Source organism: Macrobrachium nipponense, chromosome 37, assembly GCF_015104395.2.
Source record: "Macrobrachium nipponense isolate FS-2020 chromosome 37, ASM1510439v2, whole genome shotgun sequence".
In the NCBI taxonomy this organism is placed as follows: domain Eukaryota; kingdom Metazoa; phylum Arthropoda; class Malacostraca; order Decapoda; family Palaemonidae; genus Macrobrachium; species Macrobrachium nipponense.
In genome coordinates, this window is record NC_061097.1 from 43,211,473 (window position 1) to 43,229,935 (window position 18,463).

Consider the following 18,463-nt stretch of genomic DNA (forward strand, 5'->3'; position numbering starts at 1 on the left):
AGCTCCAGACGAAAGCTCGCTTGCTTCAAGAAAGAGAAAGAGAGAGAGAGAGAGAGAGAGAGATATCGTTAATGACTTTGATAACTATGGTATTTTTGACTGTATTTGATCATGACCTCCATAGGCGCTCTACTAGCCTGTCTAAGTAGCACGGAAAAAGCCGCTATTCGAAAAATAGAGAAGAATCTCTACAAGTGTAATGCTGCTGAAGTAGCCATTACTTTTAATAAAGTATGCTTGAGAGAGGGTCTGCTTCCTAAGTACAATAATAATAATAATAATAATATTCCACTTACAAAAGTAGTAAACTCTCCAGCTGAATCGCATCTTTAAAGCAAAATAATAATAATATGCACCCACCTAACATGACCTTTGACCCAGAAAAACATACGAACACAACATCCTAAATGCTTGTGCGTATCCTTCAGGACTCGCGTGAGAAGGAATCTGTCCTTTCAAAAGTCATCTGTGAAATCCAGTCGAGGACATTTCTGAATCCTTTTGGTGAGGTTTCTCATTAAACCGCGTAATGAAAGTCATTACTAGGAAGAGTTAAACGCTCCATTGTAATTACTTCATTACTTTTACAATCTGTTATAATTCTTGTGTTGGGGGATGATATGTTTGAGGTTATATTAGAAAAAAATAGGTTTGAATTTGGATTTTTAATGTTGATATAGTGGAAGATTTTAATCATTTTCAGTAAAGGTTAAAATTAATGCAATTATTTTTTGTTTGGTTAATATATTTAGAGTCTGGGTAAAATGTTTATACATATATAATATATATATATATATATATATATATATATATATATATATATATATTATATATATATATAAAACATCTATATAACCAAAAAGAACCCTGACTTCTATATATTCAAAACAACCTCCTCTAGCTTCTATATAAACCAAAAAAAAAACTCCTCTCACTTCTATATAACCAAAGAGACCACCTCTCACTTCTATATAACCAAAACAAAACCTCCTCCGAAAAAAAAACTCCTTTGATTCCTACATAAAAACTCCTCCAACAAAAAAAAACTCCTCTGATTTATGTATTAAAGAAAAGCTCCAACAAAAACTCCTCTGATTCCTATAAAACCGAAAAACCTCCTTCAAAACAAAACTCCTCTGATTCCTACATAAAAAAACACCTACAACCTAAAACTACCCTCTTCCGATATCTACATAAAAAAACACCTCCAAAAAAATCCACCTGTTTCTACATAAGTAAATAATAACGTCCTTTAGATTAGGCAAAAAAAAAAACACCTCCAACAAAAAACTTCTCCGATTTCTACATAAAAACAAAACTCCTCCAATTGCTACATAAAAAACCACCCCAGGCATAAAATAACCTTTGATATCTACATAAAAACGCCTAGAAAAAAACCTACTCCGATTTGTACATAAAAAAAACCATCCAATTTCTACCTAAAGCAAATACGACCAAAAAAACTCGATGTCTACTAAAAAAACTCATCAATTTCTACATAGAAACACCTCCAACAAAAATAAAAAGAAAAACCTTAGCTTTCTACATAAAAAAATACCTCAATAAAAAAAGAAAAAAATGTACTCCGATTTCTACATAACCAAAAAAACTCCTCCAGTTTCTATCATAAAAACACCTCCAAATAAGAAGAAAATAAAACATCGATTTCAACATAAAAAAAACACCTCAACCAATAATAAAACCTACTCCGATTTCTACATAACCAAAAAAAAAAAAACCATAGATTTCTACATAAAAAAAAAAACTCAACCAAAAATAACACCTCGGATTTTTACATAACCAAAAAAACTCTCTTCCAATTTCTAAATTAAAAAAAAACTCCAACCAAAAAAAACTTCGATTTCAAAAAAAAAAAATCCTCCTCCAATTTCTGAATAAAAAAATACCTCCAACAAAAAAAATTCGATTTCTGGAAAAAAAAAAAAAACCTACTCAGATTTCTACAAAACCAAATGATAAATTATCAAGAATCTGGGACGTGATCAGAGGACTACAGGAATCCCTAGACAGTCTTGAAACTGTGGAAACAAATGATCTCTCACGGATCTGGGATGCTATCAAAGGTGTGCAGGAATCGATAGACAATCGCACAGATGGCCTCCAGACTCCTTTGAATGCGGCATCCAGTTTTTCCTCGCCTCCCAGCAACACGGAAGTGCCCCCATCACCTATAGACCGTTCTGAGGGGAATGTTGGTCTCCCAACTTCTTCTCCCTCCCCAGTGCCTCCGGTGGAAGATAGATCTCCGGTGATGATTACCAGCCCTCGTGATTCTCGCCACCATATCTCTCCCCCCCAACCCTCTCATCGTAAATGCAGATGAGAGAGATCATAAGGGGTCTGGCGGCTGGCAGACACAAACAAGCAGAAAAAAGAGAAGAACCTCTCGTCTGGCCGCTGGACCAGAGCCCAACATTCGTGTTTCACCTCGCCTGACACCTGAGAAGAGATGTCACGTAGTAATTCACAATCTGCGCTCATCGGTGACGCTAGACACCATAGTGGAGGGAGTCAAGTTTCTCACTGGCTCTGACCCACTCATCTCTCACGAACTCCCATGCAAAAGTAAACATAAAGTGGCTTACAGGATTACCTGCCTATTTCAACACCTCGACGTTCTTAAAGGCGAGAATTTCGGTCTTATTATATTAGTTTCAAGATATAACCTAATCCGGGACCAACCACCCCCAGGGGAACTTACTGACACCCCAACCAGGGTCATTTCCACCGCAAGTGCCAGCCAACCGCCCACGGCTAAACCCCCATCCACCCAAATGATCAGCGCATTCATCTCCCATCTTCGTGAGTAGCCATGGATACATTAAACATAATCTCTTGGAATATTTTTGGCCTCAAGCGGAACATTCCTCTCCTAAACATGTTCTGCAAAAACTTCAAAGGCATCATTGCATTGCAAGAAACGCTCCACTGGCCACATGACCTTGTCATCTGCGATTCATTACATGAAGACTTAAGAACCTTCTCAACTTCGCTGATGCAAGTTACAGATCAAATCATAGCCGGTCTCCCAAAAGGGGGCCTTTCTTTCCTGTGGCACAAATCGTTAGACAATACGATAAAGTTGATGACCTACAGGAGTGACAGATTGCTGGGGCTTCAAGTGACAGTAGGGAACTCTAAAACCCTAATAATTAATGTTTATATGCCATGGGAAAATAAAAATAATTTTGATCATTATTGCATGATCCTAGGGGAGTTACACAGTATTATTCACAATTCTCCTGCTGATAATATTTGTATAATCGGGGACCTTAATTCTCACTCCATAAAACAATTTTATAATGAACTTACTCGTTTCTATTAAAATCATACTCTCCAAATTAGCGATGTAATGCTCCTCCCTCCCCCCTCCTACTCATATGTACATAATAGAGCGGACGCAATTACAATCTCCTGGCTGGACCACTGCATCACATCACAACTTCATGATTCTAGTATGACCTGCAATATTCGCTACGATCTTGCAACGGGCTACGATCACATCCCATTACAGGTGTCATTCAGTACCCCAACCCTCCCTACCGTGAACCCCCTAACTGACCGCCCACCAGCGGTAAACTGGGATTTTAAAAACCAACAGAAAACCAGATAATTTAGGGCGACCACGGAAACCAGGTTGCGGTCGATAGTTCAACCGGCAGACGCCTTACTTTGTACTGACACAAATTGTAGAAATGACCACCACAAGAGGGATCTGAATTAATTCTATTCGAACATAATCTCCGCTATGCTTGCTTCGGGCAGGGCTGCCTATAGATTTCGTCAAGGTAATTCTCGTAATATATCTGGATAGAATGACTTGGTTAAAGATCTGTATACATACTCACGAGAAATGTTTTTACTGTGGTGTCAAAATGGTAGCCCGAAGGAAGGACATACTGCATTACTAATGAGACAGGCGAGAGCGCAGTTCAAACTTGCTCTTAAGCACTGCAGATTAAATGAAAAACAACTAAGATATCCAGTCCTTAAATCCCAAATCTAAAAAGCTATCACAGAGAGTAGGGGAAGCAGTCGGAGACGAGGCTAAGGCAAGTATGTGGGGCGATCAATTCAACAATTTCCTGAATTGCATAAATGGTCAAGATTCCCGAAGGGATGTAGATAACCTCCTTACTGACAACATTCAATTTCATTTTGCAGACCGTATTGCACCAAGTAACATCAGCGATGCCATAAACAGCTTACTCAATAATAAATCGCCAGGCTGTGATGGTCTTCCCGGAGAGGCTTTCAAATTCTGCCATCCGATAATTTACATTTTGCTAGCTGCCCTATTCAATGCGTGCATAATTCACCAGTTTCTTCCAGACTCCCTACTCTTAGTTCACTTGATACCATTAATCAAAAACAAGCTAAAGGATGCAGCTGACCCTGGCAACTACCGGCCGATTGCAATCACAACGATCGCATCGAAGATACTTGAGTCGGTTCTTCTAGTGAGACTTCTCCCCTTTCTACACACCACTGACAACCAGTTCGGGTTTAAAGCAAACCACTCAACCGACACCTGCATCTACACACTGAAAGAATGACTGAAATACTACCTATCATCAGCCTCTCCTGTTTTCCTTTGTTTTGTGGATGTGAGAAAAGCATTTGACAAAGTAAACTACCTGAAGCTGCATAAAGGAGGCACACCCCTATATCTAATTGGCATTTTACATTGCTGGTTCTCCACAAAACAATTCTGTGACAAATGGGGTAACGTATTATCGTACACCTTCGGCTCCCTAAACGGGCTTCGGCAAGGGGGCATTCTCTCTCCAAACAGAACTTACTCCCATTCAGATGCACTGCCAATGAAATAGCTATAAACAACCTCTGTTACGCCGACGGTATGGTTCTGATTTCCCAATCAGTGCAAGATCTCCAACGACTCATCGGCACTTGCCGCCAATATGCAGAGGAATTTGATATAATTTACAACGAAACCAAGACCCAGTGCATGTCGCTGCTCCCGAGATCGCTTAAGCATATTGCAGAACCATATATTTTCCTCGGAAACCATCGGCTGGAATTTGTGCACAAATTTCCGTATTTGGGTGACATTATCACCTACGACCTAAAAGATACGGCAGACATTGAACAAAGGCGTCGTAAACTATGTGCAACTGGCAACATGATTGCAAGGAGGTTTGCCCTCTGTCACCGAGACGTGAAACAGCTGCTCTTCAGCTCGTACTGCTACAGTATTTATGGGTGTTCCCTCTGGACGAACTATACCCGAGAGACCAAGAGACGTATCATTGTTGTGCACAATGACATTTTGAGACGCCTCACAAACATTCCCCGCTACCACTCCGCCACACAGATGTTCATTGAAAACCACCTGGACAATTTAAAAATCATTGTAAGGCGAACAATGTCCAATCTGGTAACCCGAGTGAGAAACAGCAGCAACTCGCTCATACAAAGTATCTTAAGGAGTGAAGCAAGATCTAAATTGTGGGAAAGATGGGAAAATGAGGCTTTTGTCCCCTAAAGGACTTAATCGCTGTATTGGCAAGATGTCTTCTGCAGATTCTGTCATTATTATTATATTTATTGCTGATATTTTACTTTTTCGTTATTACTGTGAATACCATCAAGTTTTCTTATTTAGCCCTCTGGACCTGACTACTGTAACCATCTAAGGTCTCTAGTTGAAATTTAAGTTATATAATCCGTGCACTAACTGTTATAACTCTCAATTAATTCTTTTTTTTTCACCAATATTATTACTGTTACCAGTATTATGATTACTATCTTTTATGCTACCTCAGCTGTTTTGTGGATAAGTGCCGATTATTCATTTATTTTTTATCATGTTGTCTCGTGTATCTAGATTGTGTGTATGTTACTGTCTATATTTTGTATATTCCATGTATATGGCCCTGAGCTGAAATAAAGAATATCATTATTATTATTATTATTATTATTATTATTATTATTATTATTATTTTGTCTATCACAGTCCTCCAATTCGACTGGGTGGTATTTATAGTGTGGGGTTCCGGGTTGCATCCTGCCTCCTTAGGAGTCCATCACTTTTCTTACTATGTGCGCCGTTTCTAGGAGCACACTCTTCTGCATGAGTCCTGGAGCTACCTACTTATTATTATTATTATTGTTATTATTATTATTATTATTATTATTATTATTATTATTATTATTATTATTATTATTATTATTTTATTATTGTTGTTGTTGTAAAACAAATAACCTTCTAAATTCCAGCCTGGCGGTGGCGGACCTCCTCTTCATAGTGTTCTGCGTGCCGTTCACGGCGTCGGACTACATTCTGCCGTCATGGCCCTTCGGTGGCATCTGGTGCCAGACGGTGCAGTACCTGACGTACGTGACGGCCTACGCCTCCGTCTACACGCTCCTCCTCCTTTCCCTGGACAGGTTCCTGGCCGTGGTCCATCCCATAGCCGCCCTCACAAGTAAGGAAGATATTATTATTATTATTATTATTATTATTATTATTATTATTATTATTATTATTGATTATTATTATTATTATTTGAAACATGTACATTTACATAGTAAGGACGATATTATTATTATTTATTATTATTATTATTATTATTATTATTATTATTATTTATTTGAGACCATGTACATTTACATAACTGTGGATTTCTTTCTTCATCAATCATATTATAATGAAGAGTTGTCTCTAATCGTATTATTATTATTATTATTATTATTATTATTATTATTATTATTATTATTATTATTATTATTATTATTATTATTATTTTTTATTTTGAAACGTATATTTACATAACTGTGGATTTCTTTCTTCATCAAACATATAATGAAGAGTTGTCTCAAACTAGGGTTTTTGTCATATTATAAAAAGGACTTAAAATAACTTAATAGGGTATAATGAAGTATTATCTCAAACTAGTTTTTGTCTAATTATCAAAAGGACTTAGAATATCGTAATAGAATATAATGAAGCATTGTCTCAAACTAGAAGTTTTGTCTGATTATAAAAAAATTATTACCAAATCGTACGATGCAGTAGAAATGCCATTGAACAGATCATAATGAATATTTCATCCGATTAAAAAAAAAAAAAAAAATTATAAGGCCAAGCTGCAAATATGAATTTTATTCCGGTACCGTCGAGCACATTTCCCAGCCTAAAGGGGCGAACGTAAAGATGATAAAACTGATATAAAATTGCTGGCTGAAAATATCGCAGGCTTTTACGTCCCAAGCCCCAGCATGCAATATGTTGATTGATCAGTGGGACACGTCGACAAAGATTCGTCTGTCCCTTTCGTTCGGAGAATGAATGAATTCGTCGCGGGAATTATTCGGATTTCGTAATTATGAGAAAAGGAATATTTTCGACGTTGGAAAAAGAAAATATTTATCGTTTCCTGCTTTTTCAGTCTTGAAAAATATCTTTTATTTTCACGGGATCGTCTATTAGGTTTAAGTACGAGTGAATGTTTTCCAAAATATTTATGCAGTTTGTGTGGCAATAAAACATGAAAATGTACAATTTGTGATATGTAAGTGTATATATATATATATATATATATATATATATATATATATATATATATATATATATATATATACATATATATATATATGTGTGTGTGTGTGTGTGTGTGTGTGTGTGTGTGTGTATGTATGTATGTATGTATGTACACATCCCTCTGCCATAACCAAAAAAAATTTATATAAGTATTCATAAAGAATTTTGTCTAGCTTACATGTGACTCAAACAGATATATACTACATTCATGCATGTCTTATAGAGAGAGAGAGAGAGAGAGAGAGAGAGAGAGAGAGAGAGGAGAGAGAATCACATATATAGTATAATTTGGTTTAATGAAATAATTGATAGATTTGTTTTTTAGTGTAATGGTATTTAGCGCTTTACGTTTATATATTGTCAAAAAATCAACGCACTTTATAAATGTATCTCGTGTGTTTTATAGAAATGGTTCATACACTCAAAATTTGCATTTTTTTCAAAACTATATGAATCTAGTATATTTTTTATATTATTTGATATATTCTTTGTGTAAACCAGACAAAAACTTCTTTCAGTGTTCATCTGAAGATTGAAAAAAAAACCCACACAATTACTGTGTATAACGCGTTTTCTTGTAAGTATTTAAATTTTATTTTACTCAACACTCGAGTACTTTCAGGCCCTATATGTGGCCCTATTTCAAGAGAAAGGGCCTGAAAGTACTAATAAAATGTAAATACTTACAAGTAAACACGTTATACACAGTAATTTTGTGGGTTTCTTTTTCAATATTCTTTGCAATGTTCTAAAGGGTCCACAATAATACAGTGTTAAGAGTCCGTGTATAATTTTTAAGACTTTACATACAAAAAGCTTTCGAACCCTTCCCTGGGTTCATCTTCAGTCCCCCCCCCCCCCCCCAAATAAAAAAAACACAGGGAAGGGTTCGAACGCTTTTTGTAAAGTCTTAAAAATTATACATGAACTCTTAACACTTTGTATTATTGTGGACCCTTTAGAACATTATATATACTCTCGTGATAGAGAGTTTTTTCCTACTATTCTTTGTAATTGTAGCTAAAGTTTTTTAATCCAAATTTCTTGTCTTTAACCTTAACTCTCTCTCCCAAACGCAGTCTTTATTGTTTTATTTCAAGGTCCATTAACCCAGCAGTTTGACACATGACTCTTTTAAACCCCTTTAGACCCCAGGACATTGTTTTTCAACCTCGTAAACCACCTCATTTTTCTAAAGTGGCTCCATTTCTCCCATCAATGACCTTATATAAGGCATGGGAAGGATCTATTTAGCACTTTATATTATAATACCTTTTTTCCAGTTCTTCTTAGTTTGCTTCATAACTTTGCTTGAGTTTTTAAAACTGGTTTGTTTGCATACAACCCTAAGGGTGCGTCGTCCACACGTGTTGGCAACTTATCTCATACATATCACCAGCTTGTTGAAAACAGGGGATACTCGTATGAAGAACTGATGAGGACATCTCATAAGTCTTCAACTTGTGTGAAATGTATTTTTTTGAGTGGTTTTTGCTAGGGTTAGCAATGATTAATTCAAACTGATTTAATCAAGGGATTAAATTGTTTTTTTTTTTTTAATTTAAAAAATCATGATATTTTTTTTATTTGTTCATTTGTTTAATTTGAAAGCAAACAAATTGAAAAATATATGAGTCGGAAGTTAATAAAAACTGAAGCATAACTGTGCTACATCTATTTATTTTGATATAAAAAAATTGCAAGTACATACTTTAGGGCAGAACTGGAAGCCTAAAAGATAAATCAATTGTAATTCTGTCATAAAATAACTTTTGAGGAAAAAGAGGATTGAAATAAGCATCTAACAAATAAAAAAAACAAATAAATAAAAAATATCAAATAAATAAAAAAATAAAATAAATTCACCAACCCTGGTTTTCTCACCTTGAAATACAGTTAATCCGAATGTAATTAATATTGAGGATTCTTTCCTTACACGTAAAGCATCTACTCTTCTTTAGATGACAAGAGTTTATGTATAACTTAACTGATCAGATTAACAATTGACCTTTTAATATTCAGGTTTTTTTTTGTTCTGCATTTATCTCTATTACATAATGGCCTGCTATACTAAAGCTTTTTTTTTTACCATTTTCGTTTCAAATCGAGCCATTCTCAGCCTTACTTAACCAACTTAGAGGACCTCTTTTACCCACCAACTTAACCACAGGGATATTTCTTCTTCCAACAACCTCTTGGAGGACTTCTCTTACCCACAATCCCCTTCCCATTGCTTCAAGGAAGCCAAACCTAACATTCTCGACCTGACCTAAGCAACAGCCACAGGGAAGGTGTTTCTGCTCCTCAGCATCCACTAAAAGATTTCCTCTCTCAAAGTCTCCTTTCCCGTTGCAGTTCGGACAGAGCGGAACGCGCTGTATGCCATCGCCACCATCTGGATTCTCATCTTGACCTCCTGCATACCCCTCTACCTGTGCCACGGGATCCAGAAGCAGAATTACGAGGACGAGGTCTACCTGAACTGCGCCTTCCTCGACCAGGAGTACAACCACATGGCCTTCCACGTGAGTTACTCTTCATGGATTTCTCCAGAGGGCCTGAGGGTGTTTGTTTTGGGGGGTCCACACCTGAGAGAATAAGGGTGTCCACACCTGAGGGAATTTGAGGATCCACACCTGAGGGAATTTAGGGGGTTCACACCTGAAAGAATTTGAGGGTCCATACTTCATATATATATATATATATATATATATATATATATATATATAATATATATATATTAAAAAATTGGAGCTGCAGCTTTCGGAATCATACTTGTAGGCTTCCAGGGAAAGGCATTCGATATAATGAAGGTTTATTGCTGATGCCGACGTTTCACAACTACATTGTTGCATTTTCAAGGCTGAAATACAGCGAGTTGATTCTTAATAATTAATCATAAAAAACACTTATAATAAAATATAAAATATAACTAAAATCACTTATTTAAAATGTTAACTCATTAAAAAATAAATATACATATATAAAAACAAAAAAGACAAAAAAACACAACACCATTGGCACGAATGGTGTTGTGTTTTTTTGTCTTTTTTGTTTTTATATATGTATATTTTTAAATGAGTTAACATTTTAAATAAGTGATTTTAGTTATATTTTATATTTTGATTAGTAAGTTTTTATGATTAATTATTAAGAAATCAACTCGCTGTATTTCAGCCTTGAAAATGCAACAATGTAGTTGTGAAACGTCGGCATCAGCAATAAAACCTTCAATTATATCGAATGCCTTTCCCTGGAAGCCTACAAGTATATATATATATATATATATATGAAGAAAGACACAGAGAGAGAGATAGAGACGATTATATATATAATACTTTTAGACGGATCACTGATCACTCATGTTTGTCTATCCGTCATATTTTTTGTTCATACTTTCATACGCCTGTCATCCTTAGCCTCCTCCTAAAATAGACTCCTAGCTGAGATGACCTGTCACATAATTCACTGCTTAGGTCAACGGGAGAGAGAGAGAGAGAGAGAGAGAGAGAGAGAGAGAGAGAGAGAGGTGGGGGGGCGTGGGACGTTGGGGGGGAAGGCTTAATGATTGCTTACACGGTTAACCGACCTGGTTGAAACGGCCCAATCAGAAACCTTAATTTAATCAAGGTTGATTCAAGGTTAGTTCATTAAAGTATTTGAGTCCAGTGGTTTCTCTCTATACAGACACACACACACACAAACACACACATACACACGCACGCACACAATTATGCATACACATACTACATTCATTAAGTGAAAAATTTATGAAACCCCTGAAGGTTCAATATTTTCCATTATCAGGAGAGAGGTCAAAGATGCTAAGTAACTGATGTTGGCAATATCTGAAAACCTGTGAAGACGAGTGGCTAAAGAGTGCATGGGAAGAAGGACTAATAAAAGTAGACAAAGACCCAGAAATATACAGAGACAGGAGAATGACAAACAGAACAAGCCAATGCACGGACAATACATGAGACAGACTAAAGAACTAGCCAGCGATGACACATGGCAATGGCTACAGAGGGGAGAGCTAAAGAAGGAAACTGAAGGAATGATAACAGCGGCACAAGATCAGGTCCTAAGAACCAGATATGTTCAAAGAACGATAGACGGAAATAACATCTCTCCCATATGTAAGAAGTGCAATACGAAAAATAAAACCATAAACCACATAGCAAGCGAATGCCCGGCACTTGCACAGAACCAGTACAAAAAGAGACATGATTCAGTGGCAAAAGCCCTCCACTGGAGCCTGTGCAAGAAACATCAGCTACCTTGCAGTAATAAGTGGTACGAGCACCAACCTGAGGGAGTGATAGAAAACGATCAGGCAAAGATCCTCTGGGACTATGGTATCAGAACAGATAGGGTGATACGTGCAAATAGACCAGACGTGACGTTGATTGACAAAGTCAAGAAGAAAGTATCACTCATTGATGTCGCAATACCATGGGACACCAGAGTTGAAGAGAAAGAGAGGGAAAAAATGGATAAGTATCAAGATCTGAAAATAGAAATAAGAAGGATATGGGATATGCCAGTGGAAATAGTACCCATAATTATAGGAGCACTAGGCACGATCCCAAGATCCCTGAAAAGGAATCTAGAAAAACTAGAGGCTGAAGTAGCTCCAGGACTCATGCAGATGAGTGTGATCCTAGAAACGGCGCACATAGTAAGAAAAGTGATGGACTCCTAAGGAGGCAGGATGCAACCCGGAACCCCACACTATAAATACCACCCAGTCGAATTGGAGGACTGTGATAGAGCAAAAAAAAAAAAAAATAATAATAATAATAATATGAAAAATATACTTAGGCTTTTACTACGAGCTTCATAACTCAAAATGTGGGGAGCACCAGTTTCAAAATGGGGGGGGCGGCGTTTCAGAAGGGGGCCACGTTCCCCCCATAATAAAAATAATAATAATATGAAAATTAAGCTTAGGCTTTTACTACTCCTTCCTTTGGTTTCCAGATCGGCTTCATCACGACCATGTACTTCCTACCCCTGACCGTCATAGTGGTGTTGTACCTGATGATCCTGAACCGCCTGTGGTACGGCGTGGTGCCCGGGGGCAGCAGGAGCGCCGAGAGTGTCAGGGGCAAGAAGAGGGTCACCCGGATGGTCGTCATCGTCGTCGTCACCTTCATCGTCTGCTGGTTTCCTATTCAGGTGAGACACACGGAGAGAGGGAGAGAGGGTAAGGGGAGAGAGAGAGAGTGCTAGGGAATAGAGGGAGGGAGAGAGAGAGAAAGAGCAAGGGAATAGAGAGAGTAGAGAGAGACAGAGAGAGAGAGCAAGGGAACAGAGAGAGAGAGAGAGAGAGAGAGAGAGAGAGAGAGAGAGAGGTTGGGGAGCAAGGGGTGGGGAGAGAGAGAGAAGAGAGAGGGTTGGGACAGTGAGAAAAGAGAGTTGCAGGGAGAAAAAGAGAGGAAGGAAAGAAGGAGAAGAGAGAGAGGAGGAGAGAGCAGAGAGAGAGAGGGTTGAGAGAGAGAGATAGAGAGTGCATAGGGAATAGAGAGAGAGAGAGAGAGAGAGAGAGAGAGAGAGAGAGAGAGAGAGGGAGAGGTTGGGGAGCAAGGGGAAAGAGAGAGAGAGTGGTGAGCAAGGGGAGAGAGAGAGAGAGAGAGAGAGAGCAAGGGAACAGAGAGAGGGGGGGAGAGACAGGGAGAGAACAAGGGAATAAAGAGAGAGAGAGAGAGAGAGAGAGAGAGAGAGAGAGAGAGAGAGAGTGTGTGTGTGTGTTGTGTTTGTGTGTTTACCGCAAGAACAAAATTATAAAGTGAAATCATTGTTGAGAGAGAGATCAAGGGAGCAGAGAGAGAGCAGGGGAATAAAGATAGCTGGAAAGAGAGAGAAAGAAAGAATAGAGAGAGAGAGAGAGAGAGAGAGAGAGAGAGAGAGAGAGAGAGCCCATATATTGCTCCACCATTACGTTTGATAATTAATTTTCATCAACTGGTTTTTGACCTCGATTCTGCAACAGTTTCTATTATACTCTACTTCTGGCATTATTAATTGTGACCCGGGGCGGGGCGTGAAGAGTATACTATGCTCACTAACAATGCACAGTCCAGACTGCCTGGGGTAATTAAATAGTGTAGCTGTTGATTTCAACAACATACCAATTAGTTCTGAATTTGTTAATAAAAAAAAACAGTTTTTTTGTCTTCATTTGCTAATGGTTTGTTTTGTGTAATAACTGGATATATAAAACGCCCAAAGCTTTCTAGAACGCCAGGTGTATTGCCTATGGGCGAATTCGTATATACATATAACTGTGTATACGAGTGTATTTTGAAGATATACATAGATGTGCATAGGTGTCACATGACTGATGGTATTCTATGCAAAAGTCATGATGGCCTCTGTGTGAATTATTTTGACAATACTTGAAGTTTTATGTGTTAAGGTTCAAAGTTATAACACAGGCAAAATTTTTTTTGTAGTTGGGCCAGTTACTAATTGACTCAGATATATATATTATATATATATATATATATATATAGTAATATATATATATATATATCTTATATCTATAATGATACAAAGAAAAAAAAAAACTTCCTTCCTCTGCTTGTATTTAAAATAATCTGCTCCCTCCATCTCTCGCTCCCTGTGTGAGGGAATGCACATATAAGCTATCTATATCAAAAGAGGGCGGGGAGAGAGAGAGTTGGAGGAGGGTGGGGATTGTTAGGGGGTGGGGGGAGGTTAGGGCTGGTCGGAATGTCAGCGAAACTCCAACCCGAAAGCATTTTGCCAATGCCAGCATCATACTAGAATCGTCTTGGCAGGTGTCCCTGAGATATCCACTTGGGGAGGATGTGTCATCGTAGATTTTACATAACCGTCAAACTTTTCGCTCTCTTTTTAATACTTCTTCAGTTATTTTTTTTTTTTAAGTCGTCTGGGTATCAAGAGCTGAGCTGCCTGGCAGCGTCACCTGCTAGAATTTATTTGGCATGATGTGACCTGTCTGGGTAGAAATAGGGGGATCTGTCACTGACTTAGCAGAATTTCTCAGAAGTCTTGCTTTATTTCTTGTTAATTTTTTTTAATAGAACGGTTTTCACAGTTTTTTGGATTACCGAGCACATTATCGAAAATGAACTAGGTATTGTTATTCCTTCAGAATAAATACATATTTTGGGGTGTATATATATATATATATATATATATAATATATATATATATATATATATATATATATATATATATATATAAATAAGACCCAGGCATCATTATATTCTTAGATATTCATCTCAGGTTACTAAAAAATACACAAGGTATTGTTTTTCTTTTTGAATAAATTCATATTTTGAGTTCATACATAACCCTGACAGCATCAGATTCTTTGATATTTATCTCACAACCAACTCTTACCCATTAGACACACGTATCAAGTTTTTTAACAAATAATAAATAAATGTAAAAACCAAAAGCATCAATACTATCACGTTCCATCATCTTTATAGCTGGTTTATTTACCCTCTCCTTCTTCTTCTTCTTCTTCTCCCAAAACAGCTCGTTTTGTTGGTGCTCAAGTCTCTCGATTTGTAAGAGTTGACGAAGGTTAAAGACTTTATTACCATTTTTAACAGATAATTTACAGATGAGGAGCAACACTCTCATCATCATCTCTAGCTGGTTTGTTTACCCTCTTCTTCTTCTTCTTCTTCTCCCACAACAGCTCGTATTGTTGCTCAAGTCCCTCGGTATGTACGAGATGACGACGGTTCGTATCATCACGCAGATAGGGGCTCAGGTGTTGGCCTACATAAACTCGTGTGTCAACCCTATTCTTTACGCTTTCCTCTCTGATCCGTTCAGGTAAGTCTAAGTCTCTCTCTCTCTCTCTCTCTCTCTCTCTCTCTCTCTCTCCTGTTGTTACTCAGACTTGCTGATCGGTTTGAATGTGCCTCCTCTTCTTCTGCATAATTTTCGATTGATGCCAGACACTTTGGTCTGCACCGACCACTCTCTCTCTCTCTCTCTCTCTCTCTCTCTCTCTCTCTCTCTCCTCCTTCTTCTTCTTCGTCTCTTCTTGTGCATGATTTTCGAATTTATTCTAGACCCTTCTGTATATAAGAATTAATTTAAATTACGATGGACTCTCACGTGTTTAATTGTGATTTATGAACACTTGAAAATCATTAGGCAACGTAATTATTATAAGTATCGTATAAGAATTTCCCCAGAAAACCATAGGCTTATGTTTTGAAATTCATGCCTTTTTGCTTTCCCAAAAAGCTCTAGGCCTATGTTTTGGAATGTACTATTCAGATCTCTGTTAAAGAATTTGTTTTAACTTCCCCAGAAAGCTATAGGCCTATGTTTTGGAATTTAATTTTCAGATCACTGTTAAAGAATGTGTTTTAACTTCCCCAGAAAGCTATAGACCTATGTTTTGGAATTTAATTTTCAGATCACTGTTAAAGAATGCGTTTTAACTTCCCCAGAAAGCTATAGGCCTATGTTTTGAAATTTAACTTTCAGATCACTGTTAAAGAATGCGTTTTTACTTCAGAAAGCTATAGACCTATGTTTTGGAATTTACTATTCAGAGTACCGCATGCTTGAAACGATGCTTTAAATCGCTTATTAAACCATGCTTTTCCTCTCTCTCTCTCTCTCTCTCTCTCTCTCTCTCTCTCTCTCTCTCCCTTGCAGAAAAGCGTTCCGAAAAGTGATATCCTGCGGCCCCCAACGACGGACGATGCTCAACGGAAGGACAGACTTCGAGAAATCCATCGAGTCGCGCCCACTCAACCCTAGGCCGAGCCCCCAGATGCTCCCCCTGACGAACATGGTCTCCTGCAGCCACCACCTCAGCCCCTCCTCCGCCAAGATGCAGAACAACACAACCACAACGACCACCACGACCACCAGCTTCACCAACGGCGCGACCAGGGACGACCATCAGTCCACCAACCCGCGTTCCAGCGAGAACCTGTTGCTGGAACGGGATGGGTCGCCCTCCCCCCACCACCACCACCACCACCCGCTGGAAAACAACTGCAGCTCTGAAAGGGCCAGCGACGCTTCCAGGAGCTCCTGCGCCGTGAATTGCGAGTAGCCCGTCGGAGAGGAAGGGCGTGAGTTGTGAAAAATAGTGATCGTGGAGGTGACTCCTTTCGCTGTGTGTTGGGTCTTTCAAGAAAAGACTGGAAAACGAAATGTTTTTTTTTTCGGCTGGATGGATATTTTGCGGTGGTCTCACGTCCTGGAACGTCGCCTATAGGCCTAGTGTGAAGCCTAGGCCTTAGTGTGAAGCCTACGCTTAGTGTAAAGCCTGGGCCTAGTGTGATGCCTAGGCCTTAGTGTGAAGCCTATGCATAGTGTGACGCCTAAAAGACCCAGTGTGAAACTTAGGCCTATCGTCATTGGACAAAACCCAAGAATCCATTTCATCTTTTTTCCTTCATTTTTGAATAAAATTGTCGTAAAAGAAAAAATTTCGAAATATCGCTAGGACGATTTTAAAAAACTTAAAAAAAGGCCAAAAGGACAAAAAACCAGTGCATATAAATATATAAATACATATACATATATTTTTGTAAATAGACGAAAACAAACTTATGCTTATAGTATATTGCTGACGCGAAAAAAAACTGGAAAGATGCCAAAGTATATTATATATAACGAAAAACAAAACAGGCTCTCGAAGGAGAAAGTAATTTCGTTTCATCGAATCGTGATTTTTATTAAATATTATGATAATCGTTGCTGCTGTTCGTTTTGAAATGCAAGATAATAATAATAATAATAATAATAATAATTAATAATAATAATAATAATAATAATAATAATAATAATAATAATAATAATAACAACAACAATGACGACTATGAATAGGCCGTATTTCCTGTACATCGACGAACGAACTCATAAAGGTGTTATATATATATATATATATATATATATATACTATATATATATATATATAGATATATATATATTCATCGTTCGACACATAATTCTTAGAGAGGAAACACATTATTATTATTACTTATTATTATTATTTATTTATTATTATTATTATCATTATTATTATTATTATTATTATTGTTATTATTATTATAATTAGGGGTTTACATTTTATAGTCTTGTGATTTTTCTGCCCGCCTAAATATATATATAAATAAAGAAATAAATATATATATAAATAAATATATATATAAAATATACATACGCTGTACATTGATATCGCAAGCTTCTAACTACGTTTCTGTTCATATTACGTGTTTTTGTGACCAGGAGAAGAAGAAGAAGAAGAAGAAGAAGAAGGAGAAGAAGAAAAAGTATTAGAAAGGAGAAAACATGCTCAAAACAATTTCCTGTCTTCTACTCATCGTATTTCAGGAAGGAAAAGAATAATAATAATAAAAAGAAGAAGAAGGAGAATAAGGAAGAAGCAGAAAGGAGAATTAAAGAAGAAAAATACTAAAGCAGATGAGGAATAGGAAGAAAGAAGAATAATTATTATCCCCAACGTCGAAGTCTGTTGGACTAGAATGCTATTGAGCCCCGCATCCTAGTCCAATCTTGACCTTCGACGCTGTTGTCGAAAATAAATTGGAAGAAAAAGTTTTGTATGTTGATCTGTCTTTGCTTATAAAATCTGCTATTATTTTTTTTACATGTGTACATATATAATTAATTTTGTTCCTTAGAGCACAGACATACGAATATTTTTTTTCCGAAAGCTTTTTTTTTTTTTTTAAGAAAAAAAACTTGTATCTTGGCGTGTCTTTGCTCGAAAAAATTGATTATTATATTTCTCTATTTTATATATTTTTAAAAACTCCGTATTTTGGCCTGTCTTTGCCTAAAAAGTCTTTTTTATATATATTTTCTATTCCTTAA

General features: G+C 37.2%; 1 protein-coding gene across 2 annotated transcripts in view; it reads left to right on the top strand.

Annotated features, from left to right (window-relative positions):
- Positions 1-17,390, top strand: part of LOC135209191 (allatostatin-A receptor-like) — a 144,866-nt gene extending 127,476 nt beyond the window's left edge. For both annotated transcript variants that reach the window (XM_064241875.1, XM_064241874.1), the window contains 5 exons: positions 6,262-6,470; positions 9,941-10,110; positions 12,569-12,766; positions 15,288-15,427; positions 16,268-17,390. In XM_064241875.1, coding sequence (XP_064097945.1) covers positions 6,262-6,470; positions 9,941-10,110; positions 12,569-12,766; positions 15,288-15,427; positions 16,268-16,673 — 1,123 coding nt within the window. In that variant the 3' untranslated portion in view covers positions 16,674-17,390. The remainder of the gene's footprint in view (positions 1-6,261; positions 6,471-9,940; positions 10,111-12,568; positions 12,767-15,287; positions 15,428-16,267) is intronic.
- Positions 17,391-18,463: the final 1,073 nt, after the last annotated feature.